At 37.5% G+C, this 25,941-nt stretch overlaps 1 protein-coding gene across 1 annotated transcript in view; it reads right to left on the bottom strand.

Annotated features, from left to right (window-relative positions):
- The window catches only part of Itpr (Inositol 1,4,5,-trisphosphate receptor), a 1,293,714-nt gene that overhangs the window by 94,158 nt on the left and 1,173,615 nt on the right, over positions 1-25,941 (bottom strand). Inside the window, exons 49-52 of the mRNA XM_090387283.1 lie at positions 22,818-22,990; positions 16,541-16,705; positions 16,223-16,421; positions 472-648 (exon numbers count right to left, since the gene is read on the bottom strand). Of these exons, the coding sequence (XP_090243409.1) occupies positions 472-648; positions 16,223-16,421; positions 16,541-16,705; positions 22,818-22,990 (714 nt within the window). The remainder of the gene's footprint in view (positions 1-471; positions 649-16,222; positions 16,422-16,540; positions 16,706-22,817; positions 22,991-25,941) is intronic.

Below are 25,941 nucleotides of genomic sequence, written 5' to 3'. Positions count from 1 at the left end.
TAACATAATAGGCATCCTTTAACATTTACATCGATTTATGAGCAGTAATGAAAATATTTCTTAAGAGCAAAATCAGGCCTTGTGATCCTTGATGAGACGGAATCCTGGTGGCAGATGATACTCTGCTTTACACACACACACACACACACACACACACACACACACACACACACACACACACACACACACACACACACACACACACACACACACACACACACACCTTATACAAGAATGAGTAACAAAATGCTTAGGCAGAAATTTGAATAATTAAGTTACTTGAGACCTTTTACTCATACACAAAGTATGTATGAGTAAAAGATATTCAGTAATAACAAAAACAGAACATATTTTAATAACATAATGAAAACAAGTATGCATCTACTAGTTGTATGAATGTTTTTATTAGTTTAATAAAACATGGATTACAGTAAAATATAACAGTGTAATATTACAGTATGTGTTACTAACTTTTGTCAGAGTCATTGTTAGGTTCCTGTTGATATGAAAATGGGTCTTGCTGCTCTTCTTGTGCTGGACAATTAGATATTCCACCAGCATTTATAGGGCAGTAATTAACTCCAGGAAGGAATACAGAATCAAGAGATTTTTCATTAACTGATACTGAGTTTGTTGGCTGAACTACTTCTGAAACAGAATATAATAATTATTATTTCTAATCACAAACAACAATTTAATTCTGTATTATAATTCTGATTTTTTTTAACTGCATTTCATTATTATTATTAGTCATATGGTGCAAGGAAGCCTAAGACTTATGCTGCACCGGTCAAAAAAAAATTGTTTGAAATGAAGAAAAATGGTTCACTAACTATTTATATAGCCTGCCACAGAAGAGTGTTTTTTTAATTTAAAATATCTACATACTATTGTGATTTATAGAAATTATTCTATTTTATGTTTTCTTTTTCACAGAAGGGGCCACTTCTAAAAGTAGCCGTCTGTGAAACTAAATATATAAATAATGCTCATAATTTTACTGCTTATCATAGCAAAATTTACAAATATATTCTTAAGAGCAAAAGCAGGCCTTGTGATCCTTGATGAGATGGAATCCTGGTGGCAGATGATATTCTGCTTTACACACGCGCACACACACACACACACACACACGGAAATATATAAATAAAATAGAATATATAATAAATAATATTTTAACTTTTATAAAAAAAAAAGTGACAAAGAAGGAACATGTTGTATAACTCATAATCTCGGTGTCATTATCAAAAGTCAACAACTGAAATTGTGAGAAAAGACAGCAACATACAGGCCTCTGTTTCTGACATAAAGGTTAAGGAAGTAAATAGTAATTAGAATTTGAACTTAAAATTTAACAAATAAGGAAGATTAAGGCCAAAAACACTTATGAAAGAAAATACTATTGATAACAAGCATACAGTTTACAGTTGACCCAACCGAGGGTTACGTAGAATAAGTAAAAATTTAAAAAAATAATAAAAAAAGAACTTGCTGTTTTGCATACATCTAAAAACATAGGAAATTATTAGTGCCTAAATTAAGAAACTATAATAACCTTGAGCAGAGAAAATAAACGGAATCACTAAATTCTAGAAAAAAAAAAAAAAGAATGTGTTGTTAATGTTTAATTAAATTCATGATAAATATAGCCCAGCATAGAAAAGTAAATAAGGAATGAAAAAAGGAGCAAAATAAAGGATGCTAAACTTTGTAAAGGAGTAAGTTAATACAGGAAGATTATTACTATATTTAATAGCACTCACATGCCACGTGAAATTAATAATATAGTTTATTAAGGTGACGTTTCAGGCATCTTACTGATACTTATCATCAGACCATGCTGATGGAGGGCAGAACAACAGAAAGGGTTACATATTTTACTATATTATAATATTACAATGCTTTAAACAATTTTCTCTTTCCAGTTTGTATGTTGTATCCCTTTATTCCTTTTCCTTGATTCACTAATCACTGAATTAGAATTACTGTACTATCACTCAACATTATAATAAATAAAAAAAAAAAAAAGAAAAAAAAAGCTAAATGAAACTACTTAGCAAGTAACTGAAAAACACAACTGAACAAGTAGCAAACTGTTTTCTGACTAAATGTAAACATTAAATTGGTGTTGTTGTTGTTATGGGGGTTTGACGGTGCATAAGCAGCTATGGCTATGTTGAAAATAGTTGAAAATTTCAGAATTATTTGCCTTGTCACAAATGAGATTCTCTAAAGTTAGTGGTTTATAAAGATTTACCAGAGATAGCAGGGTTGAAGTTCTGTCTTGTCTATAGTAGGGGTAGTCAATGAGAATGTGTTTAACAGTCAGATTTTGAGAACAATGTGGACACTGTGGTGGATATTCTCCAGTGAGTAAATAAAGGTGGGTCAGATGAGTATGATGAGATTCCTATTCTTGCCCTCGAAAGGACTACTTCTTCTCGTCTTGATGTATGGACACTGGAGTGCCAAATTTTCGAATCCCGTTTAAACTGAAAGAGTTTATTATTAGTTTGAGAGTGCCAGATTGTTGCCCATTTTGATAAGCATGCAGCATGAAGGATCAGTGCATAGTCTGATGCTGAAACAGGGATATTGGTTAAATGTAAGGTGGTTGGATTTTTTGAAGCTTTGTCGGCAAGTACATTGCCCAAAATACCAGAATGTGCTGGAATCCAAAAGAAGGTGGCTAGTTGGTGGTGTTTTTCAATCTGCAGTAATAAGTTTCTAATTTCATTAAGACCAGGGCGAACTTTATCAGACGAATTATCAGAAGACATAATGCCATTATTGAGCTGAGGAAATCAGTGTCGATACCAGATTTAAAAGAACAGTCAGAACAGAGAATTTTGAAAGCTAATTTAATTGCATATAATTCTGATATAAGCTGGTCTGTAACCAAGTCAAAAAGAGACTAGGTAGATTATGAGAAATCTTTGGCAAAGGATGCAAAGAAAAACAGCAAAGAGTTCTTTACCTATGTAAACTCTAGAAGGAAAGGGATGAATCAGATTGGTACACTGGATATTGATGGTTCAACTGTTGATAAACATGCTCAGGTGGCTAACAAACTAAATGAGCATTTTGCATCCACATTCACACATGAGGAGTTATTCAGGGAGGGGAATGCCAGAGGTGAATTAAACTCTGGCAGTGAGCTGGATGATTTTGCAATAAGTGAGAAGAAAGTGGAGGAGAAATTGTTGAAGATAAACATAAAAAAAGGCACCTGGGGTGGATGGGATCTATCCACTTATATTAAAGGAGGCAGTAAAGGAAGTAAGCAAACCCTTAGCCATAATTTTGAGAGCTTCTTTGGAATCAGGGGAGGTACCCATGGACTGTAGATGTGCAAATGTGACCCCAATTCATAAAGGAGGATCAAAGAGTGATAAAAGTAATTACAGACCTGTTAGTTTAGCTTCTGTTCCAAGAAAATTAATGGAGGCACTGGTTAAAGAAGCACTGCAGAATCATCTAGACAAGACTTCAGTAATAGCTCGGACACAGCATGGTTTTGTTAAGGGAAAGTCTTGCCCGACCAATCTGACTGGATACTATGTTGTGGTCACAAAGGAATTGGATGCAGGGAATAACTTTGATATCATATATTTGGATCTTAGAAAGGCTTTTGATACTGCTGCACATGGAAGACTGCTGCAAAAAATTGGAGCAGTGTGTATTGGAGGCAAATTGCTGCTATGGATAAAGGGATGATTGTGTGGCAGAAGATAGAGAGTGGTAATCAATGGACACTGCTCATCGTGGACAAATGTTAATAGTGAAGTCCCTAAGGGTTCAGTGTTGGGTCCATTATTGTTTTCTGAATTTATAAATGATATTGATGATGGTATATTAAGCTTAATGTCCAAATTTGCAGATCATACAAAGGTTGGCAGGGTTGTTAAGGACACTAATGACAGTACGCTGCTGCAACAGGATCTAGAAAAGTTGAGCAGATGGGCTGAGAGGTGGCAAATGAAGTTTAACATTGACAAATGTAAAGTACTACCTATGGGAAACAGCAACCCCAGAGCAACGTATAAACTCTGTGGTACTACACTGACAGTGGTAGAGAATGAAAAGGACCTGGGGGTAATTGTGCAGGCAGTCTGCAAGAGCAGCTCATGGTGTCTTGTCAATGATATACAGGAATTTTTCTAGCAGGGATAAGGAGGTGATTATTCCCTTGTATAAGGCAATGGTCAGGCCACACCTTGGGTACTGTATACACGTCTGGAGGCCTCATTTTAAGAAGGATGTACAGCTGTTGGAACGAGTACAGAGATTTTTTTTTTTTTTTTTTTTGATTTGGTAGTTGTTGGCGCATCGGCTTCTGTGGCCATATTGCACCTCCCAAGGTTTTTGCAGTACTTTGATCCAAGCCCGAGGCGGGAATCGAACCCGCGACCTTTGGGTTGCCGGGAAGGTACTTTACCCACTCGGCTAGCCCGGTCGGCACGAGTACAGAGAAGGATAAAAGATCAGTGAATGCAACAAAGGGTTGCTCATATGAAGAAAGACTTAAGTTTTGCAAATTACAGTGTCTGGAGACTAGGCACCTGCGAGGTGATCTAATTGAGGTATAAAGCCTTGAATGGTTTGAGCATGCTCAATGCTGATGGGATTCTTCCTCTTGCCCAGAATAATCACCTGAGAGGGCATAAATTCAAATTGAGGAAAGACAGTTGTAGGATAGATGTGCGGAAGTTTGCCTTTAGCCAGTGGGTAGTTGGTTGGTAGAACAGACTTCCATCGTTTGTTGTGGAAGTTGATAGCCTAAATAAATTTAAGGCTGAGCTGGACAGGTATTTGGAACAAACAGATGGATGAAATGGGAGCATTTTTTTTTTTTTTTTTTGGCTGGTGCTGCATAAGCTTGCTTTCTTGCATCATATTATTATTATTATTATTAATAGCCATAGGGTGCAAGGAAGCCAGAGGCTTATGCTGGACCAGGAAAAAAAACGTTCCCGAGTTACCCTGAGAGAGAGAGAGAGAGAGAGAGAGAGAGAGAGAGAGAGAGAGAGAGAGAGAGTCAAAAGTAGTAGGGAATCACCAAGTAAGAGAAAAATGATGATATCCAGCTCAGGACCCTGGGTGTGCCATGCCCATACTCACCAGATGTGAGCCCCCAGGGTTACTGCTAATTCGGCCGAGAAGATACTGAATTCAGATGGAAGGGATGCTGAAATTCTAATATTTGGAAACATTGTGGCTGCACCAACATTTGAATTAGATTTAGAGCCATCTGTGTATATTGGAAAAAAATCAATATATCTTTGAGTGTGAACAGCATGAAGTTATCTGACATTGAAGCTTGCAAAATATTCTTTCCCCATTGACAGAAGTGTGTCACAGGTAGGTATAGGAGGAGGAACCCATGGTGGTTGAGTACAAGTTGTTACCTGTTGTACAAAAAGGATGGAAACATTCCAAACCTGCATCAGTTCAAGAAGGCAAAGACCAGCTGGTTTTACTATGCTAGGTTGATTTCTGTAGAGGTTTTCTAATGGTGGATTGAAAAGGCATGACTGAATGGGATGTAAGGCATAACTTTGTATCCTGACAGCGTACTTTAGCAATAGTGATTTCCTACATAAAGACAGTGTGGGATCACGAGCATCAATGTAAAGGCTATGTGCTGGCGATGTTCTGAATGCACCAAGTGCAATCCTCAATGCACTGTGTTGAACTGGATCAAGCCAATGTAATGCACTCATTCTGGCAGAATCATAGATTGTAGCTCCATAATCAAGACAGAATCTGATTAATGCCCTCTATAATCGAAGTAGGGAGGTACGATCTGCACCCCATGTTAGGGCAGTACATACTTTTTTAATGCGTTCTAAGAAATTTAGCTTGTTGTCCATAATTGATCCTAGAAATCTGATGTTATTAGTGACTGGGATGGAGATATTACAGACTTGAAGTTCAGGATCCGGTTGAAATTTGCATTGTCTACAAAAATGGATAGCAACTGTTTTCTGCTTTGAAAGTCGATAGCCATTGATGCTGGCCCATTGCTGTATTTTATTTAGTGATATCTGAAGCTGTCATTCAATAGATCTCATGTTTTGGGAATGACAGGAGATGGAAAAATCTCTATGGTATTTGGGAGTTGTTTAGTGATAGAATATATTTTTTTATTATTTTTTTTAATATAGACCCCAAACACGAGAGGTGTTAGAACCTATAGTATTCAGAACCATGCTTGGGCTGGAGGTTGGGAAGACGAAAGAAGATATTTGCTGCTATTGAACTTGAAATTCTGTAGACTAATTTTCAGGACATAGGCACAAAGGAAGGTTGGTCCAGAAAACGGCAGTGGAAAGGATAAACGAGGAAGATGAAAAGTTTGTTCTGTGAATTTGAAGCTGGACAGTAAATGGATGTCGGCATGTGTTCGGACCGTTTTGAAAGAGAGAGAGTGGGAATTATAGAAGCCAATTCAGAAGAACAGTGCCCATGGAAGTATCTGTAGAAAAGGCATGCAAAAGAAACAGAACGTCTATAAGAAAGTGAGTGGAGAGATTCTGATAGAGATGAATCATTAATTAACCTAACTGCCCTCTTCTGAATGGAGGCTAGAAGCCTGAGAGAGGTTCAGGGGGTACCACTCCAGATGCGGGAACAATATTCCATGGTAGGGCGGATTTGCGATTTATACAGAGTGAGCAGCTGTTTGGAAGAAAAGTAACACTGACAGTGAAAGAGAAAAGCAAGTTTTTTAGATGCAGAGGAAGCAATATTTGTAATGTGCTTGTGTCAAGAGAGATTAGAAGTCAGGGTAATCCCCAAAAGAGATATATCATTTTGCCTAGAAATCGAAGTGTTGCCAAAAATAAGCATAGGAGCAGAAGAGTACTTTTTACGAGACATAAGACAAGACTGAGTTTTAGAAGTATTGAAATCAACTAAGTTGTCTTTGCCTCACTGGAGAATTACTGAAGATCAGCATTTAAGGAATTGGTAGCAGATTTTCGAGAAGTTGAAGCTGATTGGGCAGGGTGTGGTTTCTCAAAATGGAAAGTGGAATACAATTTGCTATCATCGGCAAAGCTATGGATAGGATTACCAGTCAATGGAAGTAGGTCATTAATATACAAGAGGACACGTGGCCTCCGTAGCCGAGTGGGCAGGAGCGGGAGTGCAGTAGCACACGCTCTTTGAGTAGACTGGAGTTCAAGCCCCTGACTGCTGAATACGGTCGATCTGCCAACACGCACTGGACCAGCGTGGCAGATTATGGTCCATTTCCCTCAGCATGAATTGTTGAGGAGGCTTTCATCCTGCAGTGGGTTGATAATGGTTGCACTTTACTTTTTTTTTTATACAAGAGGAAAAGAGTGGAGGAAAGAACTGAATCTTGGGGGGACACCGGCATTAGTGGAGAAGTTAGAAGACAGAGAGCCACCTACCATCACCCTCAGCGAAAGATCAGAGAGAAAACTGGATAACCAATTACAAAAACAGTTGGCAAACCATAAGATAGAAGCTTGTTTAGAAGACCTTTATGCCAAACACAATCATAAGCCTTTGAGATGTCTAGAGCAACTACTTGTGTTTCATCAAACTTTTCCATTGAATTAGTCCATAAATGGGTAACACAAGGCAGACTATCACCAGTGGATCGACTCTGATGGAATCCATACTGGTGATCATTGATCAGATGGAAGGTTTCTAGGTGGTTTAAGATTTGGTGATTAATTGATTTCTCCATTACTTTAGAGAGGGTAAAAGTTTGTTTGTTTGTTTGTTATTTGGTTTTTAGGAGAATTAGCAACTAAGGCCATATTACTCCGGGGATATGCAGTGGTCATTCTTTGACCTTTCCGCATCCTCCGTATTTGGTGGGCACGGGCTCGAACCCCGGTCTAATCAAGAAGCGTGTGCTATGCACTGCTGCTCCTGCCCACATGGCTACAGAGGCACCGAGAGTAGAAATAATTGCAATGGGACGATAATTGGATGGGAGGGATTGGTCACCCTTTTTAGGAACTGGCTGGATATGAGCAAATTTCCAAGCAGAAGGAAAAAAACCTTCGGAATAAGAAAATGAAAAAAGGCGGCAAAGAACAGGAGTAAGTTCAGGAGCATAAGTTTTGAGAACAAGTGGAGAAATACCATAAGCACCTGGAGCTTTCTTAGCATCAAGATTCGTCAAAATCCTTCTGAAATCCTTTTGAAGAAAGACCACAGGAGGCATTGAATGGAGCGTGTTGGGAATAGTTGGAGGTGTTTAACCAAGATCATTAATACATGAGCTGGAAGAAAAATGTGTCAGCTTTATCCTTGGCTGAAGTGACAACAGAACCATCTGGTCTGGAGAGAGGTGGGAGCAGAGAAGGGCAAAAGTTGCGGCCAATAGCTCTAGCAAGAGACCAGAATGCTCGGCTGCCATTAGGGTAAGAAGCAAGTTTTCTACTCTTAGCCAGTTCAAACTCTAGTTTGGACTGATTAATAACTGCTTTACAATAGTTGTGAGCTTTGGTGTAGGCAGAAAATGAAACTGAAGAATTGGAAACAAGCCAATTACGATATGGAACATTGTTCTCTTGAACAGCATTAGCACATTTATTGGAAAACCAAGGTTTAGATAGAGGACGAGATTTTAAAGTGGAGTGGGGGATAAAGGATTCCATTCCTACAAGAATAATTTCACTGACATGATCTGAGCAAACGTTGACATCAGAAGTTTTGAAACAGTAATTTGACCAAGGAAAAGAAATCTTGCAGGTCATCCCATTTTGCATTCTTGTAATGCCAAACAATACGAGGTTGGGAACAGCCATGAGATAAAGGCTCCATTGGAGAAGAGACAATCACCAAGTTGTGATCTGAAGTGCCTAAAAGACCACTCACTTCAACAGTGTACTTAGAAGGGTTGTTTGTGAGAAAAAGATCAAGCGTGTTGGCTGTATGGTTAGTATTGTCCAGTATTCTTGTAGATAAATGAACAATTTGTGCAAGGTCATTAATAATTGCAAAAGCCTCAGCATATCGACCGGCTGAGTCGGTGTGAGTAGAAAACGGAAGCCAGCTGGAGTTGTGAACATTAAAATCACCCAGGAAAATTGCCTCACTGTTAGGAAAGTTGGACTGGAGAAAGTCAAGTTGCAAAGAGAGGAAGTCAAAGAGCTCCAAGTGATTAGTGGAGTTGGAAGAATGGTAGAGACAACAGATGAATTTGACACAATGAGGTAGAGAGGTTTTAAGCCAGAGAAGATCGAAAAGAGGAGATTCCAAATTACCAAGTCTTTGACAGGGAATATCAGAATGAACATATGCATAAGTACCACCTTTGAGGTGAAAGGAATCATACAGCGAATAAATTGGGCAACTGAGATGAGCAGTAGTGGAATCAATCGAACTGAGATTCTGTCAGAAAAAGTACATGGAGTTTGGCAGACTGAAGTGGAAATGGACACCATTGAGATTAGAATTGAGACCACGTATATTTGTGAGATGAATTAAGACGTGTTTGGGAGGTTTAGATCTTTTTGCAGATAAGCATGTTCTATTAGTTTCACAATTCATGGTGTATTCAATAATAAGAAAAAATGGATGGGACATGCTGTATGAAGAAATTAAATTTTTGGGTATGGTATACACATGGTAAGGATATACTCAGATCCTTGACTCAGTGGTAGAGTGCTCGCTTCGATTGTGACAAGTCCCGGGTTTGAACCCCGGCATCTCCAGGGTGATAATTTTGTGCAAGAACAATATTCCAATTTTTTTGCTCGAGAACGAGAGTGGCCTTGTGCAGGCGATGTTTTCTACTGCTCCTGAAATAGAGAAGTTTTTTCTGTTTTATTAGCTTAAATTGGCATATAACTTATTTTATAGAGTAGCTTCATATTCCTAGTCACGATACTTAGTTAAAAGTTGAACTTAGATAGAGATTTTGTAGGTATTACTTAGTATAGATAAGTGAATCAAATCCACGTGTTACAAGTTGCAGCTCCGCTGAACGAGAAGTTTTTTAGCCATATTTAGCCCCTTTAATGACAGAGAGTCAGGATCCTTAGTTTATTAAAAATCCAAGAAAGTGAAGCCTATCAACATCGCTGGACAGTGCAGTATCGAGTCACTTTGGTGTGACATAAGTATTGGGAGATCAAAATTGAGAGTAGGAGTGTGCTATAGGCCTAATGACTCTGATGAGTATATTAAGAAATTGTATAGGGAAATAGAGTGGGCCAGTAAATCAGAGTTTTATAATGGGGGATTTTAATTTCCTAGATATTGACTGGAATTTGTGGGTTGGTCACTCACACATTAGCAAGGCTTTTGTGGATTTAGGCTGATGTAGAAAACAATCATGGTACCCATGATTGTTTTCTACATCAGCATGTTTGGGAGGCAACTAGAGGGAGTAATACTCTTTATCTGATTATCAGTTGTGATTCTTCATGCATTAAGAATCTACAGATAAAGGAACCACTAGGTGGCAGTGATCACAGTGTGCTGAAGTGGGATTTACTCAAAGAGGTAACTACCATCAAGGGTAAAGGGAAGGATTTTTGCTTTCGTAAAGGCGACTACAATGGTCTGAGACAGTATTTAAATTCTATACAGTGGGACCAACTGATGATGTTACCAACAGCAAATTCAAAATGGGAAGCATTCAAAGAACTCATCATGGAAGCTACTAGGCTTTACATATCAACGAAGAAATATTGTTCAAAGTTTAGGCCTAAATGGATGTCAGATGAACTAATGAGACATATGGCAGAGAAGAAAAATGCATGGGATACATATAAATCAATAGATGACATGGAAGCCTATGATAGATATAAGCTGGTCTGTAACCAAGTCACAAAGGAGATTAGGAAGGCAAGGCAGATTATGAGAAATCCTTGGCAAAGGATGCAGAGAAAAACAGAAAAGAGTTCTTTACCTATGTAAGCACTAGAAGGAAAGGGATGAATCAGATTGATCCACTGGATATTGATGGTTCAACAGTTGAGGATCCTGCTCAGGTGGCTAACAAACTAAAGGAGTATTTTGCATGTACATTCACACATGAGAATTTATTCAGGAAGAGGAATGCCAGAGGTGAAGTAAACTCTGGCAGTGAGCTAGATGATTTTGTAATAATTGAGAGTTAAGTGGAGGAGAAATTGTTGAGGATAAACATAAAAAATGCACCTGGGGTGGATGGGTTCTATCCAGTTATATTAAAGGAGGCAGCAAAGGAAGTAAGTAAACCCTTAGTCATAATCATGAGAGTTTCTTTGGACTCAGGAGAGGTACCCATAGACTGGAGAGGTGCAAATGTGACCCCAATTCACAAAGGAGGATCAAAGGCTGACACAAGTAATTATAGACCTGTGAGTTTAACTTCTGTTCCAGGAAAATGAATGGAGGCACTGGTTAAAGAAGCACTGCAGGATCATCTAGACAAGACTTCAGTTATAGCTCGAACACAGCATGGTTTTGTTAAGGGAAAGTCTTGCCTGACCAATTTGTATACTATAATGCAGTCACAAAAGAACTGGATGCAGGGAATAACTTTGATATTATATATTTGGATCTTAGAAAGGCTTTTGATACTGTTGCACATGGAAGACTGCTGCACAAATTGGAGCAGTGTGGCATTGGAGGCAAATTTCTGCTATGGATAAAAGGATCTTGAGAGGGAGAAGACAGAGATTGGTAATCAATGGACACTGCTCATTGTGGACTAATGTTATATTAGTGAAGTCCCTCAGGGTTCAGTGTTGGGTCCATTATTGTTTTCTGTATTTATAAATGATATTGATGATGGTATATTAAGCTTAACGTCCAAATTTGCAGACAATAGAAAGGTTGGCAGGGGTGTTAAGGACACTACTGACACTATGCTGCTGCAACAGGATCTGGAAAGGTTGAGCAGATGGGCTGAGAGGTGGAAAATGAAGTTTAACATTGACAAATGTAAAGTACTACCTATGTTAAACAGCAACCCCAGAGCAACGTATCAACTCTGTGGTACTACACTGACAGTGGTAGAGAATGAAAAGGACCTGGGGGTAATTGTGCAGGCAGATAAGAAGTTCACTGAGCTGTGCAGACATGCTGCAAGAGTAGCTCATGGTGTCTTGTCAATGATATACAGGAATTTTTCTAGCAGGAATAAGGAGGTGATTATTCCCTTGTATAAGGCAATGGTCAGGCCAGACCTTGAGTACTGTATACAGGTCTGGAGATCTCATTTCAAGAAGGATGTAGAGCGGCTGGAACGAGTATAGGGTAGGGCAACAGGATTAGTGAATGGAACAAAGGGTTTCTCTTACGAAGTTGTTGTTGTTGTTATTTTGGTTTTTAGGAGCATTAGCAACTAAGGGCACATTGCTCCGGGATATGCTGTGGTCATTCCCTGACCTTTCCGCATCTTCCGTATTTGGTGGTGGTGGGCTCGAACCCCGGTCTAATCAAGAAGCATGTGATACTACTGCTCCTTCCCACTTGGCTACGGAGGCGCCCTCTCTTACAAATAAATGCTTAAGTTTTGTTTGTGAATCACAGTTTCTGGAGACTAGGCTCCGGTGAGGTGATCTGATAGAGGTGTATAAAGCCTTGAATGGTTTGAGCATGCTCAATGCCGATGGGATTCTTCCTCTTGCTCAGAATAATCACCTGAGAGGGCATAAATTGAAATTGAAATTTCTTTTGCCTGATGCTGCATTAGCTTGCTTTCTTGCATCATATGCTTCTACTAATGCTAATAACATGACCTCGACAATGACCCTGCATACACACTACTCAGGCTCCCTCCAATCACTATCTGGCAGAATTGTGGTACGAAGATTATACACTAACTGCTCCGGAAGCCTGCTAGAGAGTTACCAATAGGTTCGGTCTGGTGTACTAGCTAGCGGCTGGCCTGCGAACACCATTTTAGAGCTGTACCCTCCAAATGTAAGGAATATTGGATCTTGCCACGATGTTCATCCTAACCTCAAAAGTCGTCAATCATACTGCATGATGGAAGAGATGAGGAAGGGTTGACCAGAACTTAGCTCTGGAGGATAAATGCGACTTCCACCACTTGAAGCCTCCAATAATGAGAGCCATCTACCGCCATCTATTCTACGAGGGACATTCAAAAAATAAGTTACACGTGCCACCATCTATTGGTATAATTGTGCAACAAATGTGGTGTGTGCACCGAATGGAGTTCATACCGTGCGCTCCCTGGTAGGCGAGTTTCATTGACAGCAGTAATAGTTATGAAGTTAATACACTTCATAATGGCACGTCAGCTAGAATGTTACTCCAAGTTCGAGTTACATGCAACAGTGTGATTTTTGTGGGCAAAATGTCTCAATTGTTCTAAGATTCATCATGAAATAACAGTGGTGTATGGGGAAAATGCAATGTCGCGTCCAGCCATAGTGAAGTGGTGCCAGCAGTTTGAAAGTGGTCACACAGAATTAACAGATGCTGATCGAAAAGGAAGGCCATCAACGTCGACCACTGCAGTCAACATGATGCAGGTTGATGAAATGATTCGGAATAATCGAAGTCTGACAGTCACAGAAATGGCAAAGGACTTAAATATTACAATAGGCTGCATTTATTTCATCATCCGTGAACATCTCGACTATTGCAATTTGTGTGCACTATGGGTTCCTCATTCACCCACAGACGAACACCAAGGTCAATGTTTTTTGTCTTCTCTAGCCTTCTTTCAATGCTATTCTGTGGAAGGCCATGACTTCTTACACTGCATCATCATTACTAGCGATGAAATGTGGGTGCACTATTTCACCCCAGACACGAAGAGAGAATCTATGGAATGGAGACATACACAATATTGCCAGAGCAGAAGAAATTCAAAGTTGCACGATCAGCAGGAAAGGTTATGGCCACTGTGTTTTTAGGCTGTAAAGGAGTTGTTTTACATGGAATTTATGGCAAAAGGCACAACAATTAATGCTGCTTCATATTGCCAAACATTACGATCTTTGCGAACAGCCACGAAAAACAAGAGGCCTGGAAAGTTGAGCAAAGGCATTGTTCACATTCAGGACAATGGCATGCCTCACAATGCACGCACAACACGACACTTGCTCCAAAGTTTTGGACGGGAGGTATGGCAACATCTGCTGTACAGTCCCGATCTTTCGCCTTGTGGCTATCATATCTTTGGCAAGCTGAAAGAACATGTAGGGGAACAATGATTTGCAAACGATGAGCAGTTGCAAACAGCAGTTCGACAGTGGCTGAATGACCAAGGAGTGGATTTCTATCATCAGGGAATCAAACGTTTAGTCAAACATTCCAAGAAGTGTTTACACAAACTCTGTGACTATGTGGAAATGTAGTGCAAGGTAAGTGCTTTCTATTGCATAATATTACACACCTCAATAAATGTCTCTTGGGCTACAATGGTAAAGTGTAACTTATTTTTTGAATTACCCTTGTAAGAGCAATAAGAGTGGCACTCAGTACTAATCCCTGTGGAACACCTTCCTGAATGAACATTGCAGAAAGGGCATGCTGGTATCAAAATTGAAATTATCTAGTATGTAAAAAATTCTTTTAAAATAGAGGAAGGTTGCCCCCTAGACCAAGAGAGTAAAGATCTGTAAGTATGTCATACTGCCAGGTGGTGCCAAAAGCCTTCTCTATATCTATTGAAACCATTACTAGATATTCATGTTTAACAAAGGCATTATGAATGGCAAATTCAGCTGTAACAATAAGATCCATGCATGTCCTGTTTTGATGAAAGCCGCATTAGCAAGGGCACATGATGCAAGAAAGCAAGCTTATATAGCATCAGCCACAAAAAAAAAAAAAAAAACTCTTCTCATTTTACCCATCCACATGTTTGTCTAGTTCTGCCTTGAATCTATTTAAGCTATGAACTTCTACAATGACAGATGGAAGTTTGTTCCAGCAATCAACCACCCGCTGGCTAAAGGCAAACTTCCGCACATCCATTCTACAACTGTCTTTCCTCAATTTGAATTTATGCCCTCTCAGGTGATTATTCTGAGCAAGAGGAAGAATCCCATCAGCAATGAGCATGCTCAAACCATTCAAGGCTTTATACACCTCAATCAGATCACCTCACAGGTGCCTAGTCTCCAGACACTGTAATTTGCAAAACTTAAGCCTCTCTTTGTAAGAGCAACCCTTTATTCCATTCACTAAACTTGTTGCCGTTCTCTGTACTCGTTCCAACATGATTTAACTGTTCATGATATGATTGGGAGTAACTGATGTTAAACTATTTGCAAAGGTCCAATGAAACTTTTGGTATTTCTTATGGGACGTGTCAATTGATTTTACCCAAGATTTTGGAATGTGACACATTTCAGCCAAGTTTGTGTCCTGCCTCCTCACTTACGATCACAGAGACTGGCAAGTTTTCACATTTCAGGATCTTTGTCCACATGCTGCTGCTGATGATGATGATGACCCACACACTATGCTTTCTTCATCATTACTGGCAATTTATCCAGTAATAATAGAGGAAACAAAGGTGGTGTATGGCTATGGCCTGGAAACAAAGGCCTAGTCTTCTCGATGGAAGGTTCAAAACAGCAAGACAATCTTGATAAAATGTGAAGATCAAAAATTATGCTCAGCATAATTTTTGACTTGTAGGGCAATGTTCATTATGAATTTGTACTGCATGGTTATACAGCAAAACAGAAATATTACGAAACAGTTCTACAGTGATTACACAGCACTTTTCTGAATAAAATGGTGGCCAGAAAAGTTGCTACTTGTTTCCTAACAATGTCCCTGTTAAGAATTTCTTACAAAACACTTACTGTGGTTCCCTCATCTACCATGCTCACTGGATTTAGTGCATGTTTTTTTTTTTTTTTTTGTCTTCCAAAACTATTTGATTAAGGAGACCTTAATCAAATAGTCACAACTGTTCAAGTGAGGAACTGTTCAAATTGTGACAAAGGAACTACCAGTAATTCCAAAAGAAAACTATTACTGACATTCAATATAGGAATGCTTCCAGATATTGCAGAGGTAATGGAATTAGTGTATACTGTGTCACAGAGACTATTTTGAAGGGGATCCAACCAGATAGCCAGTAGACTTTCCTAAATATTAGTTTAGTCCCTTTTTGATCTCTCTATCTCTAACACACACACACACACACACACACACACACACACACACACACACACACACACACACACACACACACACACACACAACCTATAGATCTAGGGATATGAAACAAAAGCAAACTTACTATGTAATTTGGATGATGTTGATTCTCTAACATCAACTTCCATGAGAAAGTCATCCCTGAAGAATAAATAACCAATAATAGAGAACAGATATACCAAAATAAGAGCTAGAACTGCTGTCAAAATGATGGAACGCCCATTTCTAGTTACTGACTTTATTACATTCTTCAGAGTTTCTTCTTGATACACAACATCTAAAAGCTAATAAAGACAAATATTCCTTTTAAGTTCAGTATATTAAATCAGAATTTATTATAAAAAAGTAATCATCATAATTCAAAATTACAATATAAAAATTACTTCAATAAATTGTTACTCACAAGCACGCTGTAAAAGAAAGGATGCATACAGAGCCCTAAGATACAAAAAATGAGATACAGCATGTGATAAAGGAGTTCAAAGTCTGTGAGTATTTGATGAAAACTTTTTGTAAAGGTTCCATGATTCCCCATAATGCTGACTAAATGAATAGATGTTGTTGCAACCTAGAAAGATTAATAAAAAAATATAAATTAAACCATGCCTAAAACATTTGTTGCTTAAAAGGGAGAAAGATTTTTTTTTTTATTATAGTATTCAAAAATATTGCAAGGTAATTCTCAGCAGGCCACTCTTCAACATCAAGAATAAATGATTCAATTGCTCATGATCTGACTGGGAGTGACCAAGAGCTCTTCCTTATTCTCCAGAGAATAAGGAAGTGTTGAATATTGTTGCTGCATACAATTTTTACCATTTACAGAGTAGTTTTTCTGAGTTTAATAAAAAATAAAAAAAATTAACATACATATATATATTGTTTCTTAGAATAAGCAATTTTGAACTGTAACATAATGCTTACTCATAATTACTGAATATAAAATAGTGGGATGAGATTATACATGCAATGTTAATAAGACATAACAGTATTGCCATCTTATTTATTGTTCACAAATCTTATTAGTGCTTGAATAAATATGCCCCTCTCAGAGCTTTGTGAGAGGCATTTGAAAAAATATTAGCAGATGAATGTTTATTATGAAGTATAACAATATGATGAATGAGAAGTAGTTTGCAGTTGGAAGTAGTTATTCATGGTAAAAAACCAAAATTGAATATTAACACTACAGTGGGCTAATGATTATGTGAAATAAATGAGAGTTGACCAGGTCAGATAAACAATATCTATAAAAAATCAATTTGTTCAGATAAAAAACTGACATCCCGGGTTTTAAATATCTGAAATACGTGAGAAATATACACAAAACAATTATTCACTCACTCATTCATTGTCTCATATTATTTGTGAATTACTAAATACCTCCCATTGTATGTGAATACGGGGTAGAAAAGGTGTCAAATGTATATGCTCAATCGTTGAGAGATAGATCTCTGACATTAAGCCACTCAGGCTCAAACCCATTGGTAATCCAAAAATTTGTTTGTAAACCTTGTCTCGAAAGGTGATGTAGTTAGCCTCAACTAACAGTTTAATTAAGTGAAAAATTTCCTTAATAGGTAGCTTCGTATAATTAATCGGTGTCGAGTTTTTATTTAACATATCCCAAATAATATCTAATGTGTATTCAACGTTTACATTCGTGTATAACGAGGTAACATCTAGTGAGAATAAACTGTCATTGTCGCCGAGTCTACAGTCGTTAAGATTATTAAATAATGTATCGTAGTTCTTAATCCCAAATTGTATTACCTGTCTAAAGGGCTTTATAATGTTATATACATGTGTGGCTAAGGATGAAAATGCCAAGTTCCAGTAGGAAACAATAGGTCAAATAGGAAATCCAGTCTTGTGTAATTTTACCTGACCAAAAAGTGCAGGAATATTTCTGGACTTCAATTCCTTTAACTGAACCATAGAAATGTAGTCGTTTTTTCGATATGTGGTTAACGTTTTATTGTATTGATTGACCAAATTGGTAAACAGTGCTGGTTCTACTTCACGATAAGTGGAGGTATCTGACACAACTGAATCTAACTTATTAATATAATCATGTTTATCTAGTATTACTACTGTATCTCCTTTATCTGCCCTCTGTATAATAATGTCCTTATTTCCCCGAAGTTCTCGTAAAGCTGAACTGTCATGTATATTCAATTTGGGAAGTCGTGTTTCTTTTATGTTATTCACTACTTGGTTAACTTGTTGAATAAATACATCTTTTTGTCCTTTGGACAAAAGTGAAATCTGGTCCTGCGATAGTGTACACGAGGAAAGATTTTTAACCTGTTGATATGTCGGTTCGTTGAATACTGGGTGAGGGGGTATTCGTGAACTAGCTGACATATTCTGTGGTAATACGTTATGTGTCTGTGGGGGGGGGGGTTGTCACCCAACTCGTACGAACTTGGTCGCAAGCCCGCAACAATGTGTTAGAATTCGCATGAACGTGTCTTGACCTATCCAATAACGTATGCAACTTATTAACATGCCGGTTTTTTATTTCTGAGGCTTGTGCTTCCCGTCACAAATCTATGGAGGTCTTCAATACAGACAAATTGTTCGGATGGAGATAATTTTTTAATTTATCGCGAAGCTTCCTAACCTGGGAAAGGTATTTTTGTTTATTCGAATATTGAGATTTTAAGGCAAGCTTAACAATATTACGCGATGCCGCCAGTGTTAGTTGTTTTATGCCTGAAATTTTTTGATTTAAATTCACCCTGGCAAACTTCGGAACGATGTTGTTTGGAAGGTAATATTTTAGAAAAGAAATATGGTAACTTTGGGCCGAGTACCTTAGTGTAGATTTAATGTAATTTTGCACCAAGCCATTCAAAAAATCTCCCATAATTGTGTGTATCGATTTTTTACTACTGGAGAGACAGGAAGTGAATGAAATAGTCAATAAGAGTTTAAAAATTAATTAGATAGTATGAATCAGAGCTGTAATACTCAATATGTTCTACGTTGATAATAATAGTAGTAAAATAATAATTGATTTTTAATTGTTTTAAATTGATTTGAATTGTGTTAAATTGATTATTTAATTATTTATATTTTACTCTAATGTACCGGTAAGTTGTCGATTTTTTCGGTTTTTCCGTTTTAATTTCTGGAGGGTATCACACGGAAGTGTTCTACGTATACTATATTGAGGTAAACTCCTCTTATTATTTTACTACTATTATTATCAACGTAAAACATATCGAGTATTACAGCTCTGATTCATACTATCTAATTAACTTAGAACACATTTTTCTCACTGAAATTATAGTTCTTTTCTAGGTATTGCAATAGATTTGAATAAAAATCACAACGTTCATCAACAATCATTTTCTGTTTGCATTGGGGTAAGTTTTTCAAAAATTGCTTTGCAGAATTTCCGCAGTATCGATCCTGGATTTGTATGAATCCATAATACTCAAGTCACTTTCTTCAAGAATTTTAGTAGTAACATCTAGCAATTCTCCTATGTTGACAAAAAAGTTAAAAACCACTTGCAATTTTATTTCTGAATCTGTATCCTCACTTTGAAACAATTTGAAGCAATCATCAATACTTTAGAAATAGCTCTTAATAGCAGGCCAGTTTTGAAATAATCTTTTGACAGCTGGTGTTGAGGACAACCATCTCATTGGTACATGGCATACCAATTCAGTCCAGCTCCACAAAGTCAAAAAACGATTCTAAGTTTTTCCTTCTTTTAGCTGATACAGAAAAAAAAATTGTGAGGTTTCAGTACAATGTTTTCTATATCTATTTCAAAACTGTCGCAAGCATATTTCATGGCATTATGCAATATATGGTTAGCACAATTAGTTTTAATAATATTGGCATTACTTGACTATAACAACTGAAAAACAGTGATATTTTCCAAAATTTATATATGCATTATCAGCACTGTACGCAGAAATATATTTTGGGTTAAGGTGAAAGGCCTCAAGCTTTTCTAACAACATTTCAGATATAGAAATAGCTGTTTCATCAGCCCTTTCAACAACACCTAACAATTTATTTTCTATGCCTTTAGTAGGATCAAAATATCTAATGCATATGAGAAAAAAGCTTTCTGCTGCTCTTGTTTGAAGCAACTGTAGCAATATAAAAGAACTGACTGCATTTAGTTGGATCATTAAGAATGTCCACAAAGTCTTCTACACCTTTAAGAGTTAGAACATTTTTAACTAACAGTCCTCATTTTGTTCTTCAACAACATAAGTTTGTTGCAATATCAGAATCATGGAATAAGGATGTTGCCAGTTTGTTATCACAGTCCAAATTATTATAACTATGATTATGTTTCACATTGTGGTATATTAACCCTAGTTTACATGCTGTCACACTGTTGTATTTTGGTTTTTTTAAAACTAACAAAACAGCTTGATAACTTGTTTACACCCACGTTTCCCTTTTATTTTTGCTGAAACTCTGTTTACTGTAATGACCATTGCTTTAGTTGAAAAAACAAGAATGGTTCCTTGATATATGATCTGGGCAGGACATGTTCAGAAAGCACCAGCAGCAATATGAATTGTCTGGATCAAACCATTGTAGTACGGTTTCTAGCTGATGCAGGCACCTGCAAATCCCTCTTCTTTGCAAAATGCTGAGAGCGAGTGAAGCTACACAAAACTGAATGATCAGTTTGAAAGGAAATTTTTAACAAACTGTGTTCCCAACACCAAAGTTGTAAATGTCTTTTAAAATTCCAAATCTCCAAGCAATGTCATATTCTTTTTCCATATCAAAGAAAACTGACACCTGGTGCTTGCATTTCAGGTAAGCATCACAAATGGATGTTTTCAGTTGGATTAAATGGTCAGTGTTAATCTGTTCCTTTGGGAACCAAACTGTGTCCTGGAAAGGAGGCTGTTAGCGTCTAAATAACACATAAGGCAAGAGTTAACCATTCCTTTCAGGATCTTGCACAAGGAGCACATCAGAGCAAAGGAATGGTAATTGTTTGGATTATTTCCTGGTTGAAAAGCAAGGATGATTAATAATTTTTGTGATGTATTTAAAGCATTATTGAATGGCCAGGGGTTCAGAAACTTCCTTTTGAGATCCATATATTCTGAGGAAAGATGTTTAATCATCTCATAATGGATGTCATCTGGCCTGACAGCACTTGCTTTGGAGAGAGAGAGAGAGAGAGAGAGAGAGAGAGAGAGAGAGAGAGAGAGAGAGAGAGAGAGAGAGAGAGAGAGTGTGTGTGTGTGTGTGTGTGTGTGTGTGTGTGTGTGTGTGTGTCACTTTCAGTTCTCATTGTGTAAAAGGCTGGTTGTATGCCTCACAGCTATTTGAAGACAACCCAAATGCTGTTTTTCAAATTTTTTTAGCAAATGTCTCTCCTACAGAATTTGCAAGTGAAGTAGGGTCTGCAATTGGACACCCATTATGTTCCAGAATCAATGAAGGTTGTGACGTGCATTTGCCCTTCATTTTCTGGACTTTGTCCCATATGACTTGGTTTGGCAGCCTGAGTGAAACAGATCCAAGGTTCCTTCTCACACCGATGTCTGATGTAATGGGCCTTGGCACGTGCAAGTCTAAAGGTAGGCGCCTCCGTAGCCAGGTGGGCAGTGCATAGCACACGCTTCTTGATTAGACCGGGGTTCAAGCCTGTGACCACCAAATACGGAGGATGCGGAAAGGTCAGGGAATGACCACCACATATCCCCGGAGAAATATGGCCTTAGTTGCTAATGTTCTAAACAACAACAACAACAACTGTCAACTGTCTAAAGGCTATTAGATTATCAGATATTGATGAAATATTCCCCACACCCTATTTTGTGCCTTTCTTGCTGCTTTGCAACTTTCATTCCATTGTGATTTGGGAAATGGAGGAAACCACGTGGATGTCTTTAGAATTGCAATTGCTGCTAAATTGAACAATAATTTCTGTGATGTACTTAACTATATCATTGAATGGCTCCTGACTAACTGTGGTGGTATCAAACAATGCATGATGTTTGAAGGCAGGGTGGTTAAAGTATGCTACTGCAACAGGATCTAGAAAAGTTGCTTGATGGCATCCTTTTATCATTCTGTACTAGAAGTCAGTTAACTCTGTCAATCATGGCATGTTGTACTTTCAATTGTACTACACTCTTCTTGGAGGTCTCTGAGCATATTTATAGTTGAGACTGACATGTGGTGCTTGGGAGGCATTACCAAATATCAATGGAGGAGTGCTTAGAAATTAATTAATGGTAGGGTAATGTATATAATTATACATCAAATCCCATATAGAATGCCCACTCCTCATTTCCAGTTGTAATTCACAATATAAATGGCTTTGCTTGTCCTGAGAGAGGGCCAAATAAAGACTGTGTGTGTGTGTTTAGTTTGTTATTTTTATGCTCATGTAAAACCTGACATCTATAAGATTCTTCCAAACTTAATATGTGATTACAAATACTTTTATGTATTTCGCTGTGCCTTTGGAGCAATTTCCCAAAGGCTTGTATCACTTTGTTTTTCCATATAAGAAAAAAACACAAGAAAATGACATTAATTAACTTCTACTTTCAATGAGAATAAACATATTTTTTTAATATCTAGGAAAAAGGATTACTTTCTTCTCAAACTATTATATCAACAAAAATAATTATTAATATTAATAAGGAAAAAAACTTATATTAATGACTTACATTAACAGTGCCTAAGACCCATAAACTGGGCTGTAAGCCAACAGAGTATATCATTCGAAGAATTGTTGCCACTACTAATGTCTTAATTCCTGTAGCTCTTGGTACAGTTACAACTGTTGCTAAGGATGCAAGCATAACAGCCCATATTAATCCTGATATTCGAGGATCTAACTCTGGATAAAGTTAAAAAAAAAAAAAAAAAGTAGTCAAATTTATATTCTTTCATTTTAAATTTAAAAAATATGATGAGCATATAAAACTATGGTACCAAAATAGCAAACATTACCGATTAAGCACAATGAAGTGGCAGAAATAAAGTAAATTTTCACAATTCTAATTAAAGCAAATAATAAACTTTATAAACCTATTATTAATAATGTTAATGAACCACTCATTAGGCTCTGGGATGATTTCATCAGACTGAAGCACCACCAATGTTTCTTCGGTCCACAAAGGAGACTGTTGACTAAACAAGTGACTGTTGTTTTTGAGTTAGGGATTCATTGGCACAAGAGCCTTTTGGGCATAAATTGTGCCTATTCATAATTTATTTATTACTTTTTTCCAAAAGATGGTTAAATGGTTAAAGTTGGATGCACTTTAAGTATTGGAAAAGCTCATCAAGGTTATCATAACTTCCAAAGATATGAGATAAAGGAAATGGTTGTTCCTGCAGGTTAGATAGTGTTTTGAAAGTTGTCTTGAAGTCAATGAAGATGTGCATAACTGTTAGGTGAATCTTACACTTACAATCTCTCTCCTGTAAAAAAAAAAAAATAGATGAGAGGTGGAATAGTCCACGCAGTCTTGCCAATACTGCCATTTCTTTTCTGTTATGTCTTGCCAGTTTTGCCTCTTCTTATCTGTTGTTAAGCATGATACCCATAGCCTAGTTCCTCTTCCATCTGTAGGAGTCTGTTGTTAACTTTTTGAACTTTCCAAAGTGAGAACAGTGCTTCACTGCACACTCCTTTTACAAGATTTTTATATTCTGCAGAGGGCACCTAAAAATTATGGGAAAGATTGGTTGGCTGTAGTGTTTTAGGCACATCAGCAACAACTTATGCTATATTGTGCCATATATAATATGACTGTAAATTTTGTGTATTCTGTGGTTTTCTAGATGAAAAACCTGAGTTTCTGGGAGAAAAAGCCATGCTACCATCTCCTGAGACTGCTTATGGAAGAGAAGTGTCAGATGTTTTATGTTTCATAAAACATCTGACACTTCTGGGATGCTTTTGTGTTTCAGTTTCCCCACAAAACGTGATTGTCTGATTGCATGTTTTGAAGTAATATAATCTAGATCAGATCTCTTTCAGAATAGGATGGAAAGATGATAAATCAGCTGAATAACAGCAACTCTTTAAGAGTGTATATATTAGAGATCACATGAAATTACAACAACATATGTTGTCAAAGGCTAATTTTATTGTACATAATTTTGCCATTACTTTTGATTGATTGATTAAGAGAGAGAGAGAGCATTAGCATTAGTAGAGGCATACGATGCAAGAAAGCAAGCTTATGCAGCATCAATCAAAAAAAAAAAAAAACCCTCCCATTTCACCCCTCCATTCGTTCCAAATGCCTGTCCAGCTCAGCCTTAAATTTATTTAGGCTATAAACTTCCACAACAAAAGATGGAAGTCTGTTCCACCAATCAACTACCAGCTGGCTAAAGGCAAATTTCCGCACATCTATTCTATAACTATCTTTCCTCAATTTGAATCTGTGTCCCCTCAGGTTCTTAATCTGAGCAAGAGGAAGAATTCCATCAGCATTCAGCTTGCTCAACCCATTCAAGGCCTTATACACCTTGATCAGATCACTTCGCAGGTGCCTACTCTCCAGGTGCTGCAATTTGCAGAACTTAAGCCTTTCTTGGTAAGATCACCCCTTTTTTTCCCCTCACCAATCTTGTTGCCCTTCTTTGTACTCGTTCTAGCAACTCTACATCTTTCATAATATGAGGCCTCCAGACCTGTACACAGTACTCTAGGTGTGGCCTGACCATTGCCTTGTATAACGGGATAATCACCTCCCTGTCCCTGCTAGCAAAATTTTATTCCTATATGATTGACAAGCCTTCATGACCTGTCCTGGCAGCCCGTCTGCACTGCTCAGTGAACTTCATATTTGAGAGAGAGAGACTGCCATTTATAATATAGATAAATCCACAGATTTATCCATTTTTCAGTCATCAATGTGGATGTATATTTTCTGAGTTGTCCAGAGCATGGGTTACATCTAAATGTTCTGACTCAATAAAGAGTGTTTTCTCTATCATTGCAAATAATTATCAGTGAAATATAAAAGTTGGCAAAAACAGAGTCTGTGGTAGGTCTGGAGCAGTAATGCCCTGGAAAATTAATATTCCAGCTGTGAATGAGCTGTTAAATTACTACAGGCTAGTTTTCATTAGGTTTATTGTCATATAATATGGAACACTGTGAATCAACGAGGTACACTGAACTAGGATGAAAAGAGAGACTTTTGATTTTTGCTATACAGTTAAATAGCAGCATTTTCCTCCTGGAGTAAGGTGGAGGTTCATTTGCTTCAAAGAACAAATTATAGACAAGAGATGTCCGAAAGGCATCCAAAGCAATCTGAATGGCACTGTAATGGATGGTATTAAGACATAGTAAAGAGCTCTTCCAAGCAGAGTCATAGATTGGTGATGCATAATATTAGAAAGACTGAATTAAAGTTCTACACAGGTGCAACAGAGAACATCTATTCACACCCTGGGACTTAGCTATGACTACTCTAAGAATGTTTACTTTTTTTAGACACAAGCCAAAGATAACCTATGTGTACTGCAAAGTTATGCTTATTACCCAGTAATAAACCCAACAGATGAAAAAGCGCAATCAATATGGTTTTCTTTTTTTTTTTTTTTTTTTTAATATATTTCTGGTATGGGATGAAGTTTATGTTTTTTATGGATATAACTGGCTAAAGATTTCAGTTCCAATATACTGTTTCTTAGCAAACAAGCCTCTGGTAACTGCAAATTGCAGTTACCTTTTAATGGCATTTATGGTCTGTGACTGACTAGAGAGGACAAGTTCATCAGCATATATATGCTGATGGGCATCATAGATGTTTATTCTTATTG

Source organism: Mastigoproctus giganteus, chromosome 13, assembly GCF_048544385.1.
Source record: "Mastigoproctus giganteus isolate SK-2022 chromosome 13, ASM4854438v1, whole genome shotgun sequence".
NCBI lineage: Eukaryota > Metazoa > Arthropoda > Arachnida > Uropygi > Thelyphonidae > Mastigoproctus > Mastigoproctus giganteus.
The sequence above is the reverse complement of the archived record's forward strand: the minus strand, read 5'-3'. Positions and strand labels throughout refer to the sequence as shown.